The sequence below is a fragment of the Carassius carassius genome, chromosome 7 (assembly GCF_963082965.1).
Source record: "Carassius carassius chromosome 7, fCarCar2.1, whole genome shotgun sequence".
Lineage (NCBI taxonomy): Eukaryota > Metazoa > Chordata > Actinopteri > Cypriniformes > Cyprinidae > Carassius > Carassius carassius.
In genome coordinates, this window is record NC_081761.1 from 25,296,217 (window position 1) to 25,314,577 (window position 18,361).

The following is an 18,361-nucleotide window of genomic DNA, read 5'->3' on the forward strand; positions in this document are numbered from 1 at the left end:
CACTGCTTTGATCTCCTTTTAATAACCTCCACTTGTCCTCTCACTGTTCCACTGCTCAGGAACAAAGGATTTACACCTGCATAAACATATATTTGTGTATACACTCAGGTCCAAAATTCTGAGAGCACACTGACAGTCTAGGGTTGGACATTCTAATTATAATAATGTCATTAATTCATTCATTCATACATTCATACACTCATTCATTCATTTATTCAATCATTCACTCTTGCATAAATAAAGTATCAGTGTTAGTGCCGATGTGTGCTGAGTCAAAGTTGTTTTTCCTTGGGCATCCCGAGTTTGAGTCCCGGCTTGTGAACCATTCCCATTCCTCTTTCTCCCACTTCACTCTCACTGTCTACACACTGTCCTATCATAATATTGCCAAAACACCACAAATAAATATTAAAAGAAGTTTGGGGTCAGTGAGACATATATTTTTTATGACTTTGTAAGAAGTCTCTAGGCTACAATCAAACAAATGTTTGAGGCAAATGTTGCTCAAATCTGATTGTAAATTATTATTTTTTTTTGGCTCATGTGTGCCTCAAACCTGTTTTTCTCTTGACAATGTGAACAGTAGAGACCACATGGAATCTGATCTTTTCAATTCCATTATGGTCCACTTCCATAAATGGTAACAAAACCTATATAGGTCAGGGGTCTCATTTATAAAACTCTCCGTGGATTTCATCCTGAAAATTTACGTAGGCACAAAAGCTAGATTTTGCGTACGCCCAAAAGTTATCAGATTTATAAAACCATGCGTACGCAAGTACCTTCACAAACATCTCTTTATAAATTCCAGTCAGGGGAAGATTGTGCGTACATGCATCTTCACCTCGTCTCCTCCCCAAAATCACCATATATGGAGCTTACAACGCCTAGTTTTACTATACATAACCTCATCTGCATATCATTTCCATGCGAATTCCCATGTACGTGACAGCATGTTTAGCACAGAGACAGTAGGGAAATAGTATCCTTGCTATGTTTTAGAATAAATATATGAAAATAGCCATAAAAACAAAATGGTTTCAAGTAGTTCTCAGGTATATTTTAGATGATTATATTCTTTTACACTGGCCAAATAGAATTTCAATTATTTTAAACAATTTGGATCAAATTAAATGTATGCAGTTTTGCTGATAAGATAAACATATTCTAGCTATTTTAGTGGAAACAAATAAGCCCATATTTAATGCAGTATATTGTCTGATTCGGTGCGTCACTGACAAAGTATTGTAAAAAGGAAACATGCAAATCTTACCATTTTCTCCTAGTTACGTCCTTCAAATTTAGTGGATTTTTTTTATAATGTTGTGGGGGTGACTTTACACGAAATTATAACCTCCATTCAGCTGTGGTTGTACAGTAATCCAGCAGTGTTCGCCATAATATTGCAGTAAGTGTACTCCCCGCTGTCATTAAAAAATAACATGTCACAGGAAAATTATATTTATTGTTAATGAAATTATGTAATTATGTTGTTTGTAAAATTGCCATTTCAGTGTTAATCTACTTTATTCCGAGTGGAATATTTAATGTAAATGTGTATATCAACATGAAAACAGAGTTTAAAACCATTGTTAACTTCATTACTTTTCTCACTCCATGAATTCTGTGCTCATGGGAGGCACTTTTTTATTTATTTTTTTATTTTATACCCAAAGTTATTAAGACAGTTGCGAAAGGTAGTCAGTTGAAGTGTGATGTGTCAGAAATCATAATTAAAAAGACAACTCTATGTAAAGGCAAAACATGAGGACTCGTATCATAAGTTTTAAAACTCTGCTCTCTTTTGTCACATCCTTGTCTTTATTTTTCATATTTCCTCTGCGTAATTTTATTGGCTTCTGCAGCAGATTACAATATAAATGCATAATTACTTACTTTATGCCCTCAGTGTTTTCTTCTGTATGTACAGTATATTGGACTGTGCAAGTGTTGCTGAGTCCATAGGTTTCCCTCGGAATTGGGCTTCTTTTTCCACTCTTGCTGTGGCTTTTTTGTAAACTATGTGTGTTGAGGCGGCCCTAATAATGTAATGTTTACCCTTTGGAAAATTTTCGGGACAGTTTTGGGCTAGTTTTGAGAAGCAGTTGAGCGGATTTTGTTGTGAAAACCTGGGAACCATGTACATATCATTCTTTTGCTTATGCTGGTCAGTTCAGAACCATGATCTGTGCACACTGGAAACCAGTGGCCACATTTCAAACAATAGCTATATGTGAAGTGCTGTGCAATCAAATAGATTTAAGCAAAAATTGAAGAGGAACTGAGCAATAAGGCTTGCAGTGTGAACATAGCATTATGCTCCCTAAAGCTATATTAATTTCACAAGTCATCACTCTGTTTCTGTTGTCTTATTCTGTATTATATTACGGTAATATTGTAAAGTTTTGAATTATGTTGTTTTAATATACTCCGGTGTTCAGGGTCATTGTAATATACTGATTTGCTGATTTCCAGTGTCCTGGACTGTTAACACTATGTGCTGTGTGAGCAGTAATATACTTGTATATAGTTGTACAATCTATAGTTGTCTGTCACATTGAGAGTCACACCTGTAACTGGAAGTGCTTGTGTTGCTCTGCATACAAGTATTCGTGACCGTTTGTCTGTATGCACATATATGATTAATTTTTTAAATCTTGAACATGAATAATGCATTAGAAAGAAATGCAATTATAAACCAGTTTTATTTAGCAATAAAACACTGTTAAAATATAATGAATGCACTTTCATTTCAGAGTTGCCAAAGGTACTCCTGCCACAAAGCTGTTTTATTTGTGGAAAAAAGGCCTTTTAGAAGAAAAAAAAGTATCAGAAATAAAGTAATAAAGTGCTCTGTAATAACAAGAAAGCTCCATATTAGGGCTCTTGCGCTCAGATCGCAGATGCGGTTCAGCTTGAAGCCAAAGTTTGAACAGCGAGACACTTGAACGGAAGAAAATAAAGCACAACAGAAAACTCAAGAAGTGTGTTTAAATGCGCAGGGAAAAAGCTTTTCAGCTGTTGTTGAACTCTATACTCAGTTGGGCTAATTAGATTTTCAAAGCTCACAGTGTGGCATATTTGCCTCTAATCAAAATAATTCAACATATCAGTCTGTGTTGATATTCTATGCAGCAGCCATTACTGTCAGATGTAATGTAAAGGGAAGCCACAGTCACTATCATTGGTACCTATCCCTATCTTTATCCAACGATATGACTGTCTTTGCATTAAATTGCTAATTTGAAACTAGATGCCTTGCCTTGTTCTAGACCTAATATTTGTAAAAGACATAGCAGCACTGGTCTCAGATCAGTCTAGTGTGTTGCTTTATTTCTGATCTCAAGTAGCCAGAGTTTGACATACAGTCTGATCGACATTGCAATATATTATTTTCAAGACCTAGCCACTTAGAAAGGATATTGTTGTTTTTATGTGATAAAATCATGGTTATGTGAATAAATCACATGGTTAGCTCCGTAAAGGATGGAAAGAAAACTCCAAAAAAAACTTTAGATTTTTTTTTTTGGCAAATAGTTCTAGTCAGTTGGGCTTGTTGTAGCAGACATATACAAAATATAGTTAGAAATTTAGTAGAAGTAGTGTGGGAAAGTATATTTAATCTTCTCAATTTATTCACAATGATTTTACAGGTGATAGAAGATGATACAATTTTTTTATTATTTATTTTCTTGAATTGTTTATCTTCACTGATTTTTCTATATAAACGTTGAAATATAATTTTTCTTTTTCTTTTAGTACAAATAAGTACAGTAAAAACATGTTTTCTTTCTTATACTACAGTACTGTTCAAACATTTCTTTCTTTTTCTTTTTTCTTTCTTTCTTTCTTTCTTTCTTTCTTTTTAAAGAAATTAAACTTCCGCAACCACACATTAAACTGATAAAAAGTGACAGTAAAGATATTTAATGTATGTTTCATGATTTATAAAGATTCATATTTTATACAGAAGACACAGTGCATCACAGTCTGCTGTGTATGTGGTTGCATAGTCACATGCAGGTCAGAGTGTTCATGCTGACCCTTTTCTGCCTAATATGGGCACATGAGTGTCAGAACTGGACCAACTAAAGCAATAGAAAAGTTGGCTGGTCTGATGATGATTATTATTATTATTTTAAATAAGGTGGCATGTTCATGTGCGTTGTTTACTTGGTGAAGAGATGGCAGCAGCAGGATTAACTATGATAAGTCATTTCAAACCAAAACCTGCCATATGTTCTGTATTATTTAACAGACAGATCATGAACAACTCTTGGGCAGTTTGTCGGTTTGCTGTCTGAGGCTGAGACTATTAAATTCTGTACTTTTTCACTATAGGTATTTCTGTCTCTAATCTCCCGCTTTATAGAGGTTTAGAACAGTATTTGAAAGTAATGTGGAAGCACTTCAAATAGACAGAGTAACAAAGAAAGTGAGAGAGAATGAGAGGCCACGGAGGAGAAAAAAATATATTTTAGAGTTTTTAATTTCATGAGGATGATCCTGGGTAAATGAGTCCTGCCCAAATGAATAGAGTCATAAAAAGAAATAAAGTATAAAAGCCCTGGAATTAATCAAGTTACAGACACGCCATGACCATCAGGAATGTTTCAGAAATTTAATAATGTGAGCTAGGTGTGTGTGTGTGATAATCACAGTGGCTGGCTCTATACTCTCCTGTAATTTCAGCAGATGTTTAATCTCTCTCCAGAGGAGGTGGATGTTGCTCATGTTGAACAGCATCAGATCTGGAGTGCCTCTCCCTACAGGGCACTGGAGGTTAATGTAAAAATCAAACTCAGCAGCATGTGACGTATGGAGCATCACTTTATTTCAAAGCATATTTTCACTTACAGCACACGCAGGTGCCAGAATATATCTAATAGACCAATACTTCAGTTCTCATCCTCCTGTTGAGAACTCTAACACAAACATTCAAAAGTTCAGGGGTGTTAAGACTGTCAAATGTATCTTATGTTCATCAAGGCTGCATTTTTTTGACTTAAAAATACAATAAAAACAGAGATGTTTTGAAGTATATATATATATATATATATATATATATGCATTAAAATGTAATTTATTCCTGTAATGGCAAAGCTGAATTTTCAACATCATTACTCCAGTCTTTAGTGATACTTTAGAAGTTATTCTCATATGCTGATTTGCTTCAGAAACATTTCTTATTATCAACATCGAAATCTCTATCTCTCTCTCTCTCTCTCTCTCTCTCTCTCTCTCTCTCTCTCATTCTTGTCAGTTTATACAACAAAATCTCCTATGAAAATAAGCTAAAAAAATCTGCTGTTGTCTCAAACTTTTTATTTTATTGTTTGAAATTGTTATCTGTTAAATGGCTGCTTGAAACATTTTCATTTCAATAAAATTTATTTTTAATACTGTTGTCACTATAGTATATATTCTTTTAAGACACTTAGTTTAAAACCCATTGTTTAGGCTATATAAAGATTGTTTATTTTGATTTAACTGGTTTTGAGAAAATCAAACTTGGTTTCTCTCGAAGATCTTGTTCAATACATTTAGAGAGAGTGGCAAATGGCCATACCCCATCTCATGTATAATAATCTGAATTCGTAAACATTAAAATGATTTATCTCTCCATCCATCCATTTCCCTTTGTTGTAAATCTGACAGAAATTTTGCCCAGAATCATTTTCTGTACACAAACTGTATAAGAACTAACACATTATTACTAAACTCTGGCTCTATTACTAAAACAGGCTGACATCACCTATTTATGACTGTAAACAGATGTGATGTCAGATTGGACAAGCATTTCCATTTTTCCCATCATCTTTGTGTGCATCATTGTCATGGGGCTTATTTATTTCACAGGTGCACAAGATGGGCTCTCTGATCTCCTGCGCCAGACACAGTGGATCCTGCTCTGCTGGATATGTCTTTTTCCTGCTATCGTTTGAACTCATCACAGTCGGTGCTATATTCCGTTTGTGATGTGAAGCAATGCTCTGATGTGCAGATGTTCTCATTAGCAGCACCTACTGGAGACGATCCCATATTCTCAGATAATGATGTATCCTGCAGTGGACATCCAATGTTTTTAGGTTGATAGTTCTTCCTCTTTTGTTACTGTTGTTCTCATTCCTTAGAAAAAACCTTGGGGAATTGAGTTCTCAGTGCAAAATAGAACGTGTTACTTTGACGTTGTTGATGATACTTAGACTCATGTCTTGACTATGTGTGATGTTTAGATGCACGGCCTTCTGACACCAACAAATATGTGCATTCACTCACAAATATCGACCAACTTGATCGAATAGCTCCTGACAGCAGCTGCACAAAAGGCTAATTTAAACTGTCCTTGTCCTCATCAGCAGAGCCTGTTTATGGAACCTCGCTTATTTCAGTATCACTTCTGCTGACGCCTGCTGTAGCCCATTCAGAGAAGAATTCTATTTATCAAACAAAGCGCATGTAGCACCAGCAATCACAATGCCAGTAGAGGAGCGGCGGCTGACAGACAGGACTCAGGACATTGAAAACCAGCTTTGAGGAGGAAGCTGTGAAAAAGAGCTCCGGCAATGGGGATTGTGGACAGCGCTGCTAAACAACATAATTAGATAGTGGTGCTGGCAGTTTATAAAGCATCTGCTTGCTTATCTGTAGAAAAATAAGAAAGGGTGATGAGAAAAGGGAGGAGAAAAACAGCAGAGAATTGCAGGGAGAATAAGCATGCCAAATGTTGGGTTGAAAGAAAGGCATTTAGCTTGAACACCTCATTTACAAACTGAGAGTTTGAATGTAATGTTGCTAAATGAGTCAGATCATTGTGGCTATTATGCTCCGGTTTACATAGTTCTTTAATGACACAAGTTTATTAATTGACTATATAGTCGTTTCCCTTTATAATTCATTCTTTGTAACATCTTCCTTTCAGTTTCTCCTCAAGTCTCTTCTGTTGCATCTTCTGTTGATTAAATGGCTGGTTAAAGTATACCTTCTTAAAGGGATACTCCACCCTAAAATGAATTTCTTTTTTCATTAATCACTTACTCACATGTCATTCCAAACCCATAAAGGCTCAGTTCATCTTCGGAAAACACAATTTTAAGATATTTTGGATGAAAACCTGAAGGCTTGAGACTGTCCCATAGACTGCCAAGTAAATAACAGTGTCAATGTCCATAAAAGGTATGAAAAGTTGTCGTAAGAATACTCAATCTGCCATCAGACATGCAATCTGGTTTATATGAAGTGATGGGAACACTTTTTGTAAGTAAAGAAAACAAAGGTCTCCTCTGTGTATGCTCCTCCGTGCCACAAGGATGCACTGTATGTAATCTTATCGTATCTTAAACAAACTATCTATAATGCTTAGAAGAATATATCTTAAAATGTAAATAGAGGTACAATTAGCATCAAGCTACATTTTATTTTATTTTATTTTCTTGAGAATGGATTATTCATTCACTCCATGCAGGGGCTGCTTCAGTGCATTATTTGAGAAAGCAGTGTTCTTTATAAAAGAAGTGTTGATGAAAAAAAAAGATGTCACAATAGTATTTTTTTTAAATCAACACGCTCACATAATGCACTGAAGCAGACCCTGCATGTGAATAATCCATTCTCAAGTAAAAAAAATAAAATAAAAAAAATATTAGAATGAAAGAAAAATGAGAGAAACACATACATACGTTACAAAGCACACTTGCGTAAAACTTTACTTTCGCTATGCAATATACACCAAGTCAGTGAAGGAAACCAAGAAAGAAATTTATGCCCAGAGCATCTCCCAAACTATGTTTGTCATATGTCATATGTTCTATATAACTTCTCATTTGGTAATGTGGTTGTCACAAGGAGGTCATGGAATCAAGTAGGCATGATTTAAATGCAGTGTATCTTTATTAATAATGACAAAAATAATCCAAGGAATGAAGAATATTGCAGGAGAAAAAGTGTGTACCAACAACACAAGATAAATGGCCGATCTCCCTGCTCTTATGCATGCTGGACTACATGGATACACAGGGATTTTTTGCCCAGAACAGAACCATACTACCAATCCAAACTGTATGCTAATTGTAAGTCACCTTTGACGATAGTGGTCCTGCCAGATTTTCTTTTTTTTAGCTTCCTAAGAGATAGAAAATCAAACTCCTGCATTCTTTATGATTTATCATTGTGGGCCAAACACGTGCTACATTCTTTATGCACCAAAGAAAAAAGAAAAGACAAAAAAAAAAAACATCTCTTACTGAGATACCTTATTGCTGTTTTACATTAGACGAATGAAAAACCAAATCAAGAAGAAAAGAAAGAAAGAATGAAAGAAAGAAAGAACGAAAGAAAGCTCTTTTATCTCTTCCAAGTCTCTTGGGTTTGATTTGTCTTTGTGCTGGGGAACAGTGACACTCCTTCTACATGATTCTGCTTTGGAGCAGCCATATGAATTGCATAATGAAGGCAGTGATGCTTTTGAAGGCGACATCCACCACTGCACTTTGTTGACCACTTTTAATTAGGCAGCGCATTGTGCCGTGAGCCAACCCACTGCAGTCTGGACTGAGTCAGTTATTGCTAAATTTACTGTAATCAATGTTGAGAAAGCTGAGCTTGATGGTCTGCCAGAAAACTCATGTGTGACAAAAATAGGAAAAAGAGAAACATTCAGAAGACTTAGTTCTGAGTCCTTTTACTGTAATCTACATTGTTTTTACTGATGCATTAAAATCTGCAATGCAGCCCAAAAAATCTTAGATTTTTAACCATAACTGTATTTTTGAAAATAGTCCATTCCTACTTTGAAAATTTAAAACACCTTATTTTTAAAGTTCTTTGGTTTAAATTGCTGCTAACCTCATCTGGAAAACAAGAAGAAAAAAATTAGAAACACTGTACTGCTGTGCTTTTCTACATCCACAATATTTTCTACAACATCTTTTTTCTCTTTAGTTTCTGAGGACAGACAGCTTCCTTCGGCCTCAGATGTAGGCCATCCTAAATGAAGAATGTTGTTTTGTAAGAATGAGTTATATGCAGGACTTGGAGAAATAAATAGTGCTGTGGTTTTGCAAAGTGGGTTTGAGTGTTTCAGCTTTTCTTGGGTTGTAGCCATGTCCTTAGAGTATGCATACATCTGTCAGTTGTAGCACCTCTCAAAAGCAGCTTTAATCTGATAATGCGTTTAAATATGTCATTCATTCAGGTGACAATGCCACCTCAATGTTTTCAGGCTGACTTAAGTGTTAAACAATCATGTGACAATTTAGTCTCATTCTGTACAGCCATAGTTTTTTTTTTTTTTCTAACGTTATTTTTTTTTCTTCATTTGACAGTGCTTAGTCACCATTTGCCATATTAATGAAATTTACTCTGACTAAAATGCCATCTAAATTTAGTAGATAAAAAATAACACATTACTTGGCAGGTCAATCCCAGATATTGTAAACTATGATTGATGATGATTTTTTTTTTATATATATATTTTTCTAAAACATTATTAGTACACATTTTTAATATCACACAATGTTGTATTTTCTAGAAGACTACAGTCTGGCTGCTTATGCTGCATTAATTCACTATTTACTAGGGAGAACTGCGAGGGCTGAGGGTGTCATTTGGGACAAGGCCTACATGTAAATTACTCACAGCAAACTTAAGTCAGTCATTACATTCATAACATCAGCAAACCCCACCTGTGCTCTGCCACAAAGTCTTTCCATCAGAAGCCTCTGCGTCCCTGTGGGAGAGTGATATACAACATTGCTGCCAGCAGTTCCCTTTTTGCGATTGTCAAGTCGAAGTTATATTCTTCTAGTGAAATTCCCCATTGACAACCTCGGATATGCTTGCGTTCTTAATTTTTTTTTTTCAGAAACTCTCTGAGGCCTTAATAAAGCAATGCTTTTGTTTTGAAATTATTCACAAACACAGTGAAAAAAAAGCTGCACAAATCCTCTGAGCTGCTACTGGAATCCAAGCACCTGCCTCCCCATAATCCACTCTGCTAAGTAGCACTCTAAATCATTTCCGTAAAAATATCTGTCTTTTTTTGCTGGATTCATTTTGAGTGAATAATCTCTATCATTTCCAGTTTGCTTACCTGACGCATTTCCAGAGGTGGGTAGTAACGAGTTACATTTACTTCGTTACATTTACTTGAGTAATTTTTTGGGGTAACTAATACTTTTCGTAGTATATTTAAAGATGGGTACTTTATACTCTTACTTGAGTAAATTTTTGGGGAAAAATCTGTACTTTTACTTCGTTACTGTGGGCGACGCTCCTCTCGTTACTTTATCTTAATGCAATAAATGTTATAAATGCTTCAGTTTATTCCAAACGCGCCGTCTACTTTTCTCTGGACAATGAGCAATGCCCATTCGCGAATGATTCATTCTTTTGAGTCAATTCTGTTCAAAGGCTTGAACAAACCAATTGGCTAACGAGTGAATTGGTTCATGAATCAGTTTGAATGAGTCGTTCAGTTCCCTCCCTGCCCTACCACTGAGCATCTGAAGTGGTTCACTCGGAGTTGTAACGTTTAACATCAGCAGCGTTGAAAACGGGGCTATGGAACTGCACTGAATTGAAAGCAAATCTGCAAAGGCTATTATTTGCTTGCGATGGAGATCCTTATTAGATGAACACCGCGTGTGCTGTCTACTGTTTAACAGGTAATAACTTGGACTACATTCGATTACAGTACACGATACCACTGTGACATTACTTTGTTGTACGTGTGTGGCTTATAAGAGGGGAGTCAAGTTGAATGCAGCTTCCAAAAGACAAAAAAATAGCCGATTAAGATTTTATTAATTTTAATACAATCACACCTGTGCGAGTAGGCTACGTTCAGCAAGTCATAACATCAGCTGCTAAATTCAGATCTGTGATTGCTTGCTGGCGCTGAGCCAGAGATTTTTACATTTTTACGTTTCATACGTTTTTACAGCGCTGCGCATTATAACCAATCACACATGATTCTTTTGAGCTTATTAAAGCATTGGCCAATCAGAGGCGTTCAGATGAGTCATCGCTAAAATTTCGGTTCTTCCTTCACTCGCTCACTGACTGAATTCCTCTTTCTGGCGAATTCTCTCGTCAGAAACAACAAAGTGCAGATGTGTGTACGAATCTTTAATTAAGATATTGATTTCACAGTGTTAACAGTTTCAGTGATTTTAATGGGAGTTTCTGAGAGTGATTGAAATCTAGACTGTCAGTGAAAATGATCTTTAATAATGTAAATGTTATTTGCTCTCTTTCTGAACAATGAAAGATTAGTAGCAATATTTATATCACATTAACTTTCAATGTTAAATTCACATTTAATATAAAGTCAGTCGTATTAAAAATATGTTATGGCATGACACCTATATCTGTTACTTAAGTAAACAGACAGGGTTTTATGATAAATTACATAAATTGGAGTAAAGGATGATGAAATATATACATTTATACACACACACATACATTTTATCTATATATCTAAATAAAAATAGGCTCAGTATATATGACCCAAAGTAACTAGTAACTAACTACTTGAGTAGATTTTTTATCCGATACTCTTTTACTCTTACTCAAGTAACTATTCAAGACTAGTACTTTTACTTTTACTTGAGTAAATATTTCTAGAAGTACTTTTACTTTTACTTGAGTACAGTTTTTGGGTACTCTACCCACCTCTGAGCATTTCCATGGCGAGTCTTGCCAAGAGACAAAGCACTGAAAGGCATGTAGACATATTCTGCATGTATGAATGCAGTCGAGTAGACACCCATGTGTGACGGATGCGGGAGAATAAAATGATTCACGGGCCTCCTGCAAAATAGAAATATCTAAACAAAAAATATCTAAAACAAATAAATTATTTATCAATCTATTGCACAAAAGCAACATGAAGTAATATAAAATAAAAACGATTTACAGGTGCAAGCATATGCAAAGTTTCTATTTAGGCTATAACACGTTTGCAGCATTGAGCAATGCAGTGCTGAAATTTGCGTGCTCACGAATCAACTCATAACACACATTATGAAAGATTGATTATGCATATATTTATTGTGTTATAACAGAGATATATGAGATTGTGATGAACTGAGTCTTTTAAAAATTATAAATGCAGCGCCCTTTGTTGGCATTTTGCCATGCCAAACCATGCACGCAGCAGCCGCTTGCTTTAGTTAAAAATAACAGTGTTCTGTGAATGTTTATACATTAATAACAAATATTTATTGGTAACGTGTATGCTGGGATTTCATGGAGAAAAAAAAAAGTTACGTAACTAGTAATGAAACCAATTACTTTTCAAATAAAGTAATCAGAACAGTAACATGATTTCTTTTAAAAGGAGTAATCAGTAATTAGTAATTTGATTACATTTTCAGAGTAACTTGCCCAACACTGCATGTATGTCAGAAGCATGGCATCGCTGAGTTTTTATTAAATCCATTCGTTCTAGTGCATCCCCAGTGCATTAGCACCCGCCACCAGTGAAAAAAACTGTTATCAGGGGTCTATCTGTGAGAATGGATAAATTGTAGATTTAATGGGGGCTCTTAGACATTCTAGAGCTCCACTTTTTACATCCTGTACATGCCTATTGCTCAAATAGAAGAGGCATCAGTAGCCTACAACAGAGGAGCACATTGCTGCACTTAAACAAGCTCTATCTACTGCACACCTCTTACTTCTCCACACGATCATTTTGAGAAGCTTTTTCATTCCCAAATTAGAAGAATCCACAAGGAAATATGTGACATGCTTGTGCTGGCATGATGGAATTGAAGGTTGGCACCAATTCTGCTCTCCCGAGTTTGAAAAATCCTAGACTGACGTCCAACCAGGAAGGCAAATACGCACAGTGCGTATGCGATTACTCAAAAGATTAAGGGTTGTTTCCTGCACAACACAGACCCAGAAGTAAACTAGGGTTTTTCGTGCAGCTGATCAAATCTAAAGGAGAATTTTGCCTTTGGCTGGAATGTTCTGTATAATGTTTAGGGATCAGACTGGAAAGCTTTCTGGTTATTAAGTTGCTGGCTAGATTGATTTCAGCCAATTGAACATGTGTTCTAACAACAGCTATGAGTGAAGTTTTAATCAGTGCATTATAGGACAATTTAGGCGTGAACATGGTACCTCGGGGAGTTCTTGGAGATGTTTCAAATTGAAGTTAAATTACCTCTTATAATAATGCTTTTGATGTTGTATTTTTATTTGAGTTCTGACTCGATTTAGCTTGATAGTATATCTCACTTCTAAAAGTTTATTTCTCCACAGGGCTTCCCACTGGGCATAAATGATGGCCACATTTATATTTGGACAGACGGTTTGAGAAGAAGAGACTGGCATGACAACGAGAGCATCAGGAAAGACAGCCAGCGTGTTGGTACGTGCACTAAATTATCTGAATAGTTCTTATAATAAATACTTGTAACTCTTAAAGCATATGAAAACCTCACATTATCACAGCATAAAGAACATCAACCAGACTAAAGAGGAATGATTTGATGATGATGACGTTTTCTTTATGGCTTTCATTTAGGGTAGGACATTATTTTAGAATCCCTGCCAAGCTGTCCCTGTAAATCTACTGGTTGCCCCTGTGGCTAAAGAGAGTTTATTGATCCATCTGAATTTACGGCTGGTTAATAATGTAAGGGTGTCTTTTTGCTGTGTTAAATTTTAGCTGCATTAGGGCCTCGGCAGTTAAGCATATAAATGGCTTTCGAGGTGGTTATTTTGGTGTTTATTTTATTCCGTCATTCCATTTTCAAGGATGACCCAAGGTGCTCGATAGGATGTGATTTTTTGTTGATGAAGTCTTTTGATGTGAAGTCTTTGGGACCTATTATAAAGATCTAAATGCAAAGTGTTAAGCGCACGGTGCAGGTGCACTCAGGGCGTGTCCAAATCCACTTTTGCTATTTTAATGACGGAAAAACGGTCCGTGCACCAGGCCGCATTTTTGAATGGGTTATCCCTATTCTCTTAATGAGTAATGGGTGTAACGTTCACTAAACCAATCAGAGTGTCATCTCCCATTCCCTTTAAGAGCGAGATGTGCTCGCGCCAGGTTGGATCGCTATTTACATGGCGGAATTTGTGGGCGGAGAAAGCTGAACGCTTCTCAAGCGTAGAAACTGATCCAAAAGAAACCAAAGCTCAGCACGATGAGTCAGTTAATATATATGTATGTGTACGATTGTTCAATTAATGACTATCCATCATTAAATTTTTATATTTATGTAGCTTACACAATAATATTATTTTACACTGTAATCCTTTTGTTTTTAATATTTGGCATATTTGTGTGATGCCCATTCCTGTGTGTAATAAGCAAAGTCAACGAGCACTGTGGACCCGCCCAGAGGTGCATTTTCTACCAACGCGCTCTTTATATAACAAAAAAATATTGTGCCATTGACTTTAGACCAGGTTTGAGTTGGTCTATGGCGCAGTCTATTTTCAGCTCCTTAAAATAGCAATGCACCAGCAATGCGCCTGAACACACCTCTTTTTTAGACCAGCACGCCCATGGGCGCGCAAATAGACGCAAATGCATTTTCTAATTAAACAACATGGCGCTGGACAGGAAAATGCCAGACTGAAACTATCAAACACACTTGCACTACACCTTGCAGCGCATTGCGTCGGTTGTATGATAGGGCTCTTTGAATTGTTTACAATTTCAATTATACATCAGTTAATTGCTGGCATGGATAGTAGCAGTCGTGCCAGAAATAATGTATTTATTTATTATGGTGATGTCACGATTCTCCTCGACACGCTCCTTAACATGCATCATTGCCATATATAATCAAGTATGTGTATTCTGAACAACTCGTGTACATTCATTGATCACAAGAGCAATACTGCTATTGGATAAAGATGTCAAGTTAGCCCATTAAACTAATATGCTGATCTATCAATGTTATGTTGATCTAATATGTTGATCTTTCAAGAGGTAACCCCTTTAATTTCTCTGGGTTTTTTTTTTTTTTCAGAGAGCGTGAAAAGGAGGATGGAAAATAAAATAAAAATAAATATTTTTAGAAATATTCTTTTTTTTAATGCAAAAACATAATATAAAACTGCATTTCATGACCCCTTTAATATAAATGTTAGTGCTAGCAGTTAGTAGCTTTAGTAGCCCTTCATGTTCCACCTTTATTTTCTCAATGCCTCTTCAGGGACTACATTTCTTTTTGGATAAATGCATTTTGACATTGCAGGGCTTCTACATTAAAAATTATTTTTATCTTTAGATACTTAAAAATACTCTTAAATCCCAGATGCTAAATGCAAGTGCTCAGGATAACAAATAATTGCGTGCAGCAGATAACTGTATGAAAGCAGGTAACCAGAAGGTACCCAGAAAGAGGCTTGTTTTGTTGCTGTTTGGAAAAAGAAGTCACTGTATTAAGCAGGGAGATTTATCAGATTAGAAGGAGGATGGCTTTTCTGGCGCCTGCAGGCAGGACCACGTACTTCTGCATATGGCCCACTTGGCCCAACTGTTCTGTGTTGACCCGTCACATCGGAGCATGCAGCATTATTCTATCAGAGAGCTTTCAGAGCACACCATCTGTTGGTGGCAAATTTTGTGATAGCAGCATTCATTATAAAAACATCCACAAATTTTAACATGAATCTAGTTCATTGGAGATGGTAGAATATGAATGACAGGGAGAAGTAATAGATCTTTCCAGATTAAAGTGTTTATTATTATTATTATTACTATTAATTTAATTAATTAATTTATTTTAATCATACACACTTTTTTAAACATACACATAAAGGCCTTTATATATATATATATATATATATATATATATATATATATATATATATATATATATATATATATATTTATTTATTTATATATGTGTGTGTGTGTGTGTGTGTTTATGTATACAGTGGGTATACAGTATTCAGACCCCCTTAAATTTTTCACATAATGCTTTTTTTAATAACTTCTAAATAATAACATTTCTAGGCTATTTGTTAAAATATATTCATTTACATGGCTATCTGTCATAGCATGTTTCATAACAGATTAATTTAAACATTAAATAATTAAGACTAACAGGTTTAGAAAAATATAATAAGTTATATAAATAGTAAGTTGATGCCCTCATGTAATCAATGAAATTTTGGTGTGCATCATGGCAGGAATTGTGTACTGGTGTGTTCTCTGTGCAGACTCATTGGCATGATTGAGAGCAAACGTGAGAGGTCACGGGCCTACAGCAGGTCACAGCTACAATAAGAAATTAGCAAATTTAGTGACAAAATCCCAAAATTGGCAACACTGAAGATCATGTTCAATCACGCTCCGTTCTGCACAAGTCTGTGGCACGTCACGGCTCAGACACGGAAACCGGAGCGGATCGTGGCTGCTCGAGTCAATGCTTGTGTTGGGTTTAAACCAGCATGTTTCTGAACCATCCCAAAATGGCTCTCCAAGGCTTTTATACAGCGATCTGTCATGCCACATCGAAGACTGTCAAAAAGCCATTTATTATTTGAATTTCCAGAGAAAAATAAATAAATAAAATTAAAAACTAAAAAAAAAAAAAAATAAGTGTTTGTTCTGTCCACATGCATACTGAACCGAAAGAATAGCTCAGTACGAATGCGTGTATTGTTACAAATAATAATTATTAATAATAATCATATATATATATATATATATATATATATGTGTGTGTGTGTGTGTGTGTGTGTGTGTGTGTGTGTGTGTGTGTGTGTGTGTGTGTGTGTGTGTGTATTTTTAGGCACAGAATAATTTAACGTTTTAAAGAAGCAATTGCTAGGTTTTACTTATCTTTAACCCAGCATGCAGGGACCTTTAAATCTAACTGACAAATCACAACAGCAGTGGCATTCAAAACCACATATTCAGGAGTGGAGATCCCGGTGTGTAAAATTGCCAAGTTATATAGACTATATCTCATTCAAATAATTCAGGAGTCGACACAGAACAGAGGTCCAGCTGATCCAATACAGAACCAGTATTTATCAGATTTAGAGCTTGTTGTGCAATTGCACCAACTGAACAAAATCCTTTGCTTCTGTTATCCACATGCCTGTCAGTGATCAAAACCACAATGCTTTCTAAAGCCTTGCCCCAAAAGTTCTGAGAACAATAATAAACTCTGCATGGAACTGTTGTTCAATGCTTTTAAGAGGCAAACACGTGTACACAGTTACACAGAGGGCTTGTGTGTAGGAGTATTAAAATCTGTAATTTTGCATTATGATTTAAATGTTCTGTTTAACTCTGTTATCATGCCAGAAAAATGCCAGAGGAGTGGGTGTAAAGTTATAGTAATTATGCACATGTCACAGAGAGATGACTTTGTGCTGAAATGCACTAAGGGATGTATTTAATGAATAAGGCTTATAGACACACACACACACACATTATGTGCATACATACAGTATATGCGGGAAAATGCATACATATAGTACATACAGAAAAATACATAACCTGAATGATCTGTTTTTGCTGGAATATTCTCTCAATGCTCCTCATTAGCAGAGTTTTCAAAGTTATGTGAAAAAGTGTGTGTTAATTACACACACACGTTGGGTTTCCATGTTTTATGGGGACAATCCATAGGTGTAAAGGTTTTTATGCTATACAATCTGTATTTTCTATCACCCTACACCTAAACCTACTCCTTACGTGAAACTTTAAGCATTTTTAGATTTTTAAAAAAACTTCATTATGATTTTTAAGCTTGTTTACTCATGGAGACCAAAAATGGATTTTGGGTATTGCCATGTCCTCCCCATAATATATGAGATGGCGACGTTGTTAGTTTTCTCTAATTCTGGTAAGGTTGCATGTTTAATAATAACAGGACAGCAACACCTTTGTGTATTTGTGTGTGTATACTTAGATGTTTGAGAGCTGTATTGGGGATGCTAGATTTAAATGTTCAGTTTTGCCATTTAATTATTTAAGAGATGATAAAATGTTGTTTAATGATTCAGGCAAGCAACCGTTCTCAGGGAGATATTAGTGGCACTGATCAGTCAATTAGGACTACTCAGGACATAAGGAAACCATTCAAAGAATAAGTTCTGATGAAAAGGTGTTGTGAAGCCTATGTTGCTACCGCAGACAAATTCTCACGTTTCATCAAAGAGTACATGTCTTCTCAAAACTGAAATGCTACAGTATGCACTACTTCAGACTGCTTGAGACATGTTTTTAGCACTTTAAAGGGATAACTCTAATCTTCTCACCCTTATGACATTTCAAGTATATGTGAGCTTTCTTTTCCTGTAGGATTATTTTTTTAAAGTTTAGCAGAATTTAAACTACAAATTTAAAATATAGTGGCTTATTTTAGTG

The 18,361-nt window shown here is 35.6% G+C and overlaps 1 protein-coding gene across 1 annotated transcript in view; it reads left to right on the plus strand.

Moving 5' to 3' along the window:
* Positions 1 to 18,361, plus strand: part of galntl6 (polypeptide N-acetylgalactosaminyltransferase like 6) — a 246,733-nt gene that overhangs the window by 44,655 nt on the left and 183,717 nt on the right. The window contains exon 3 of the mRNA XM_059554297.1: positions 13,273 to 13,381. Within this exon, the coding sequence (XP_059410280.1) occupies positions 13,273 to 13,381 (109 nt within the window). The remainder of the gene's footprint in view (positions 1 to 13,272; positions 13,382 to 18,361) is intronic.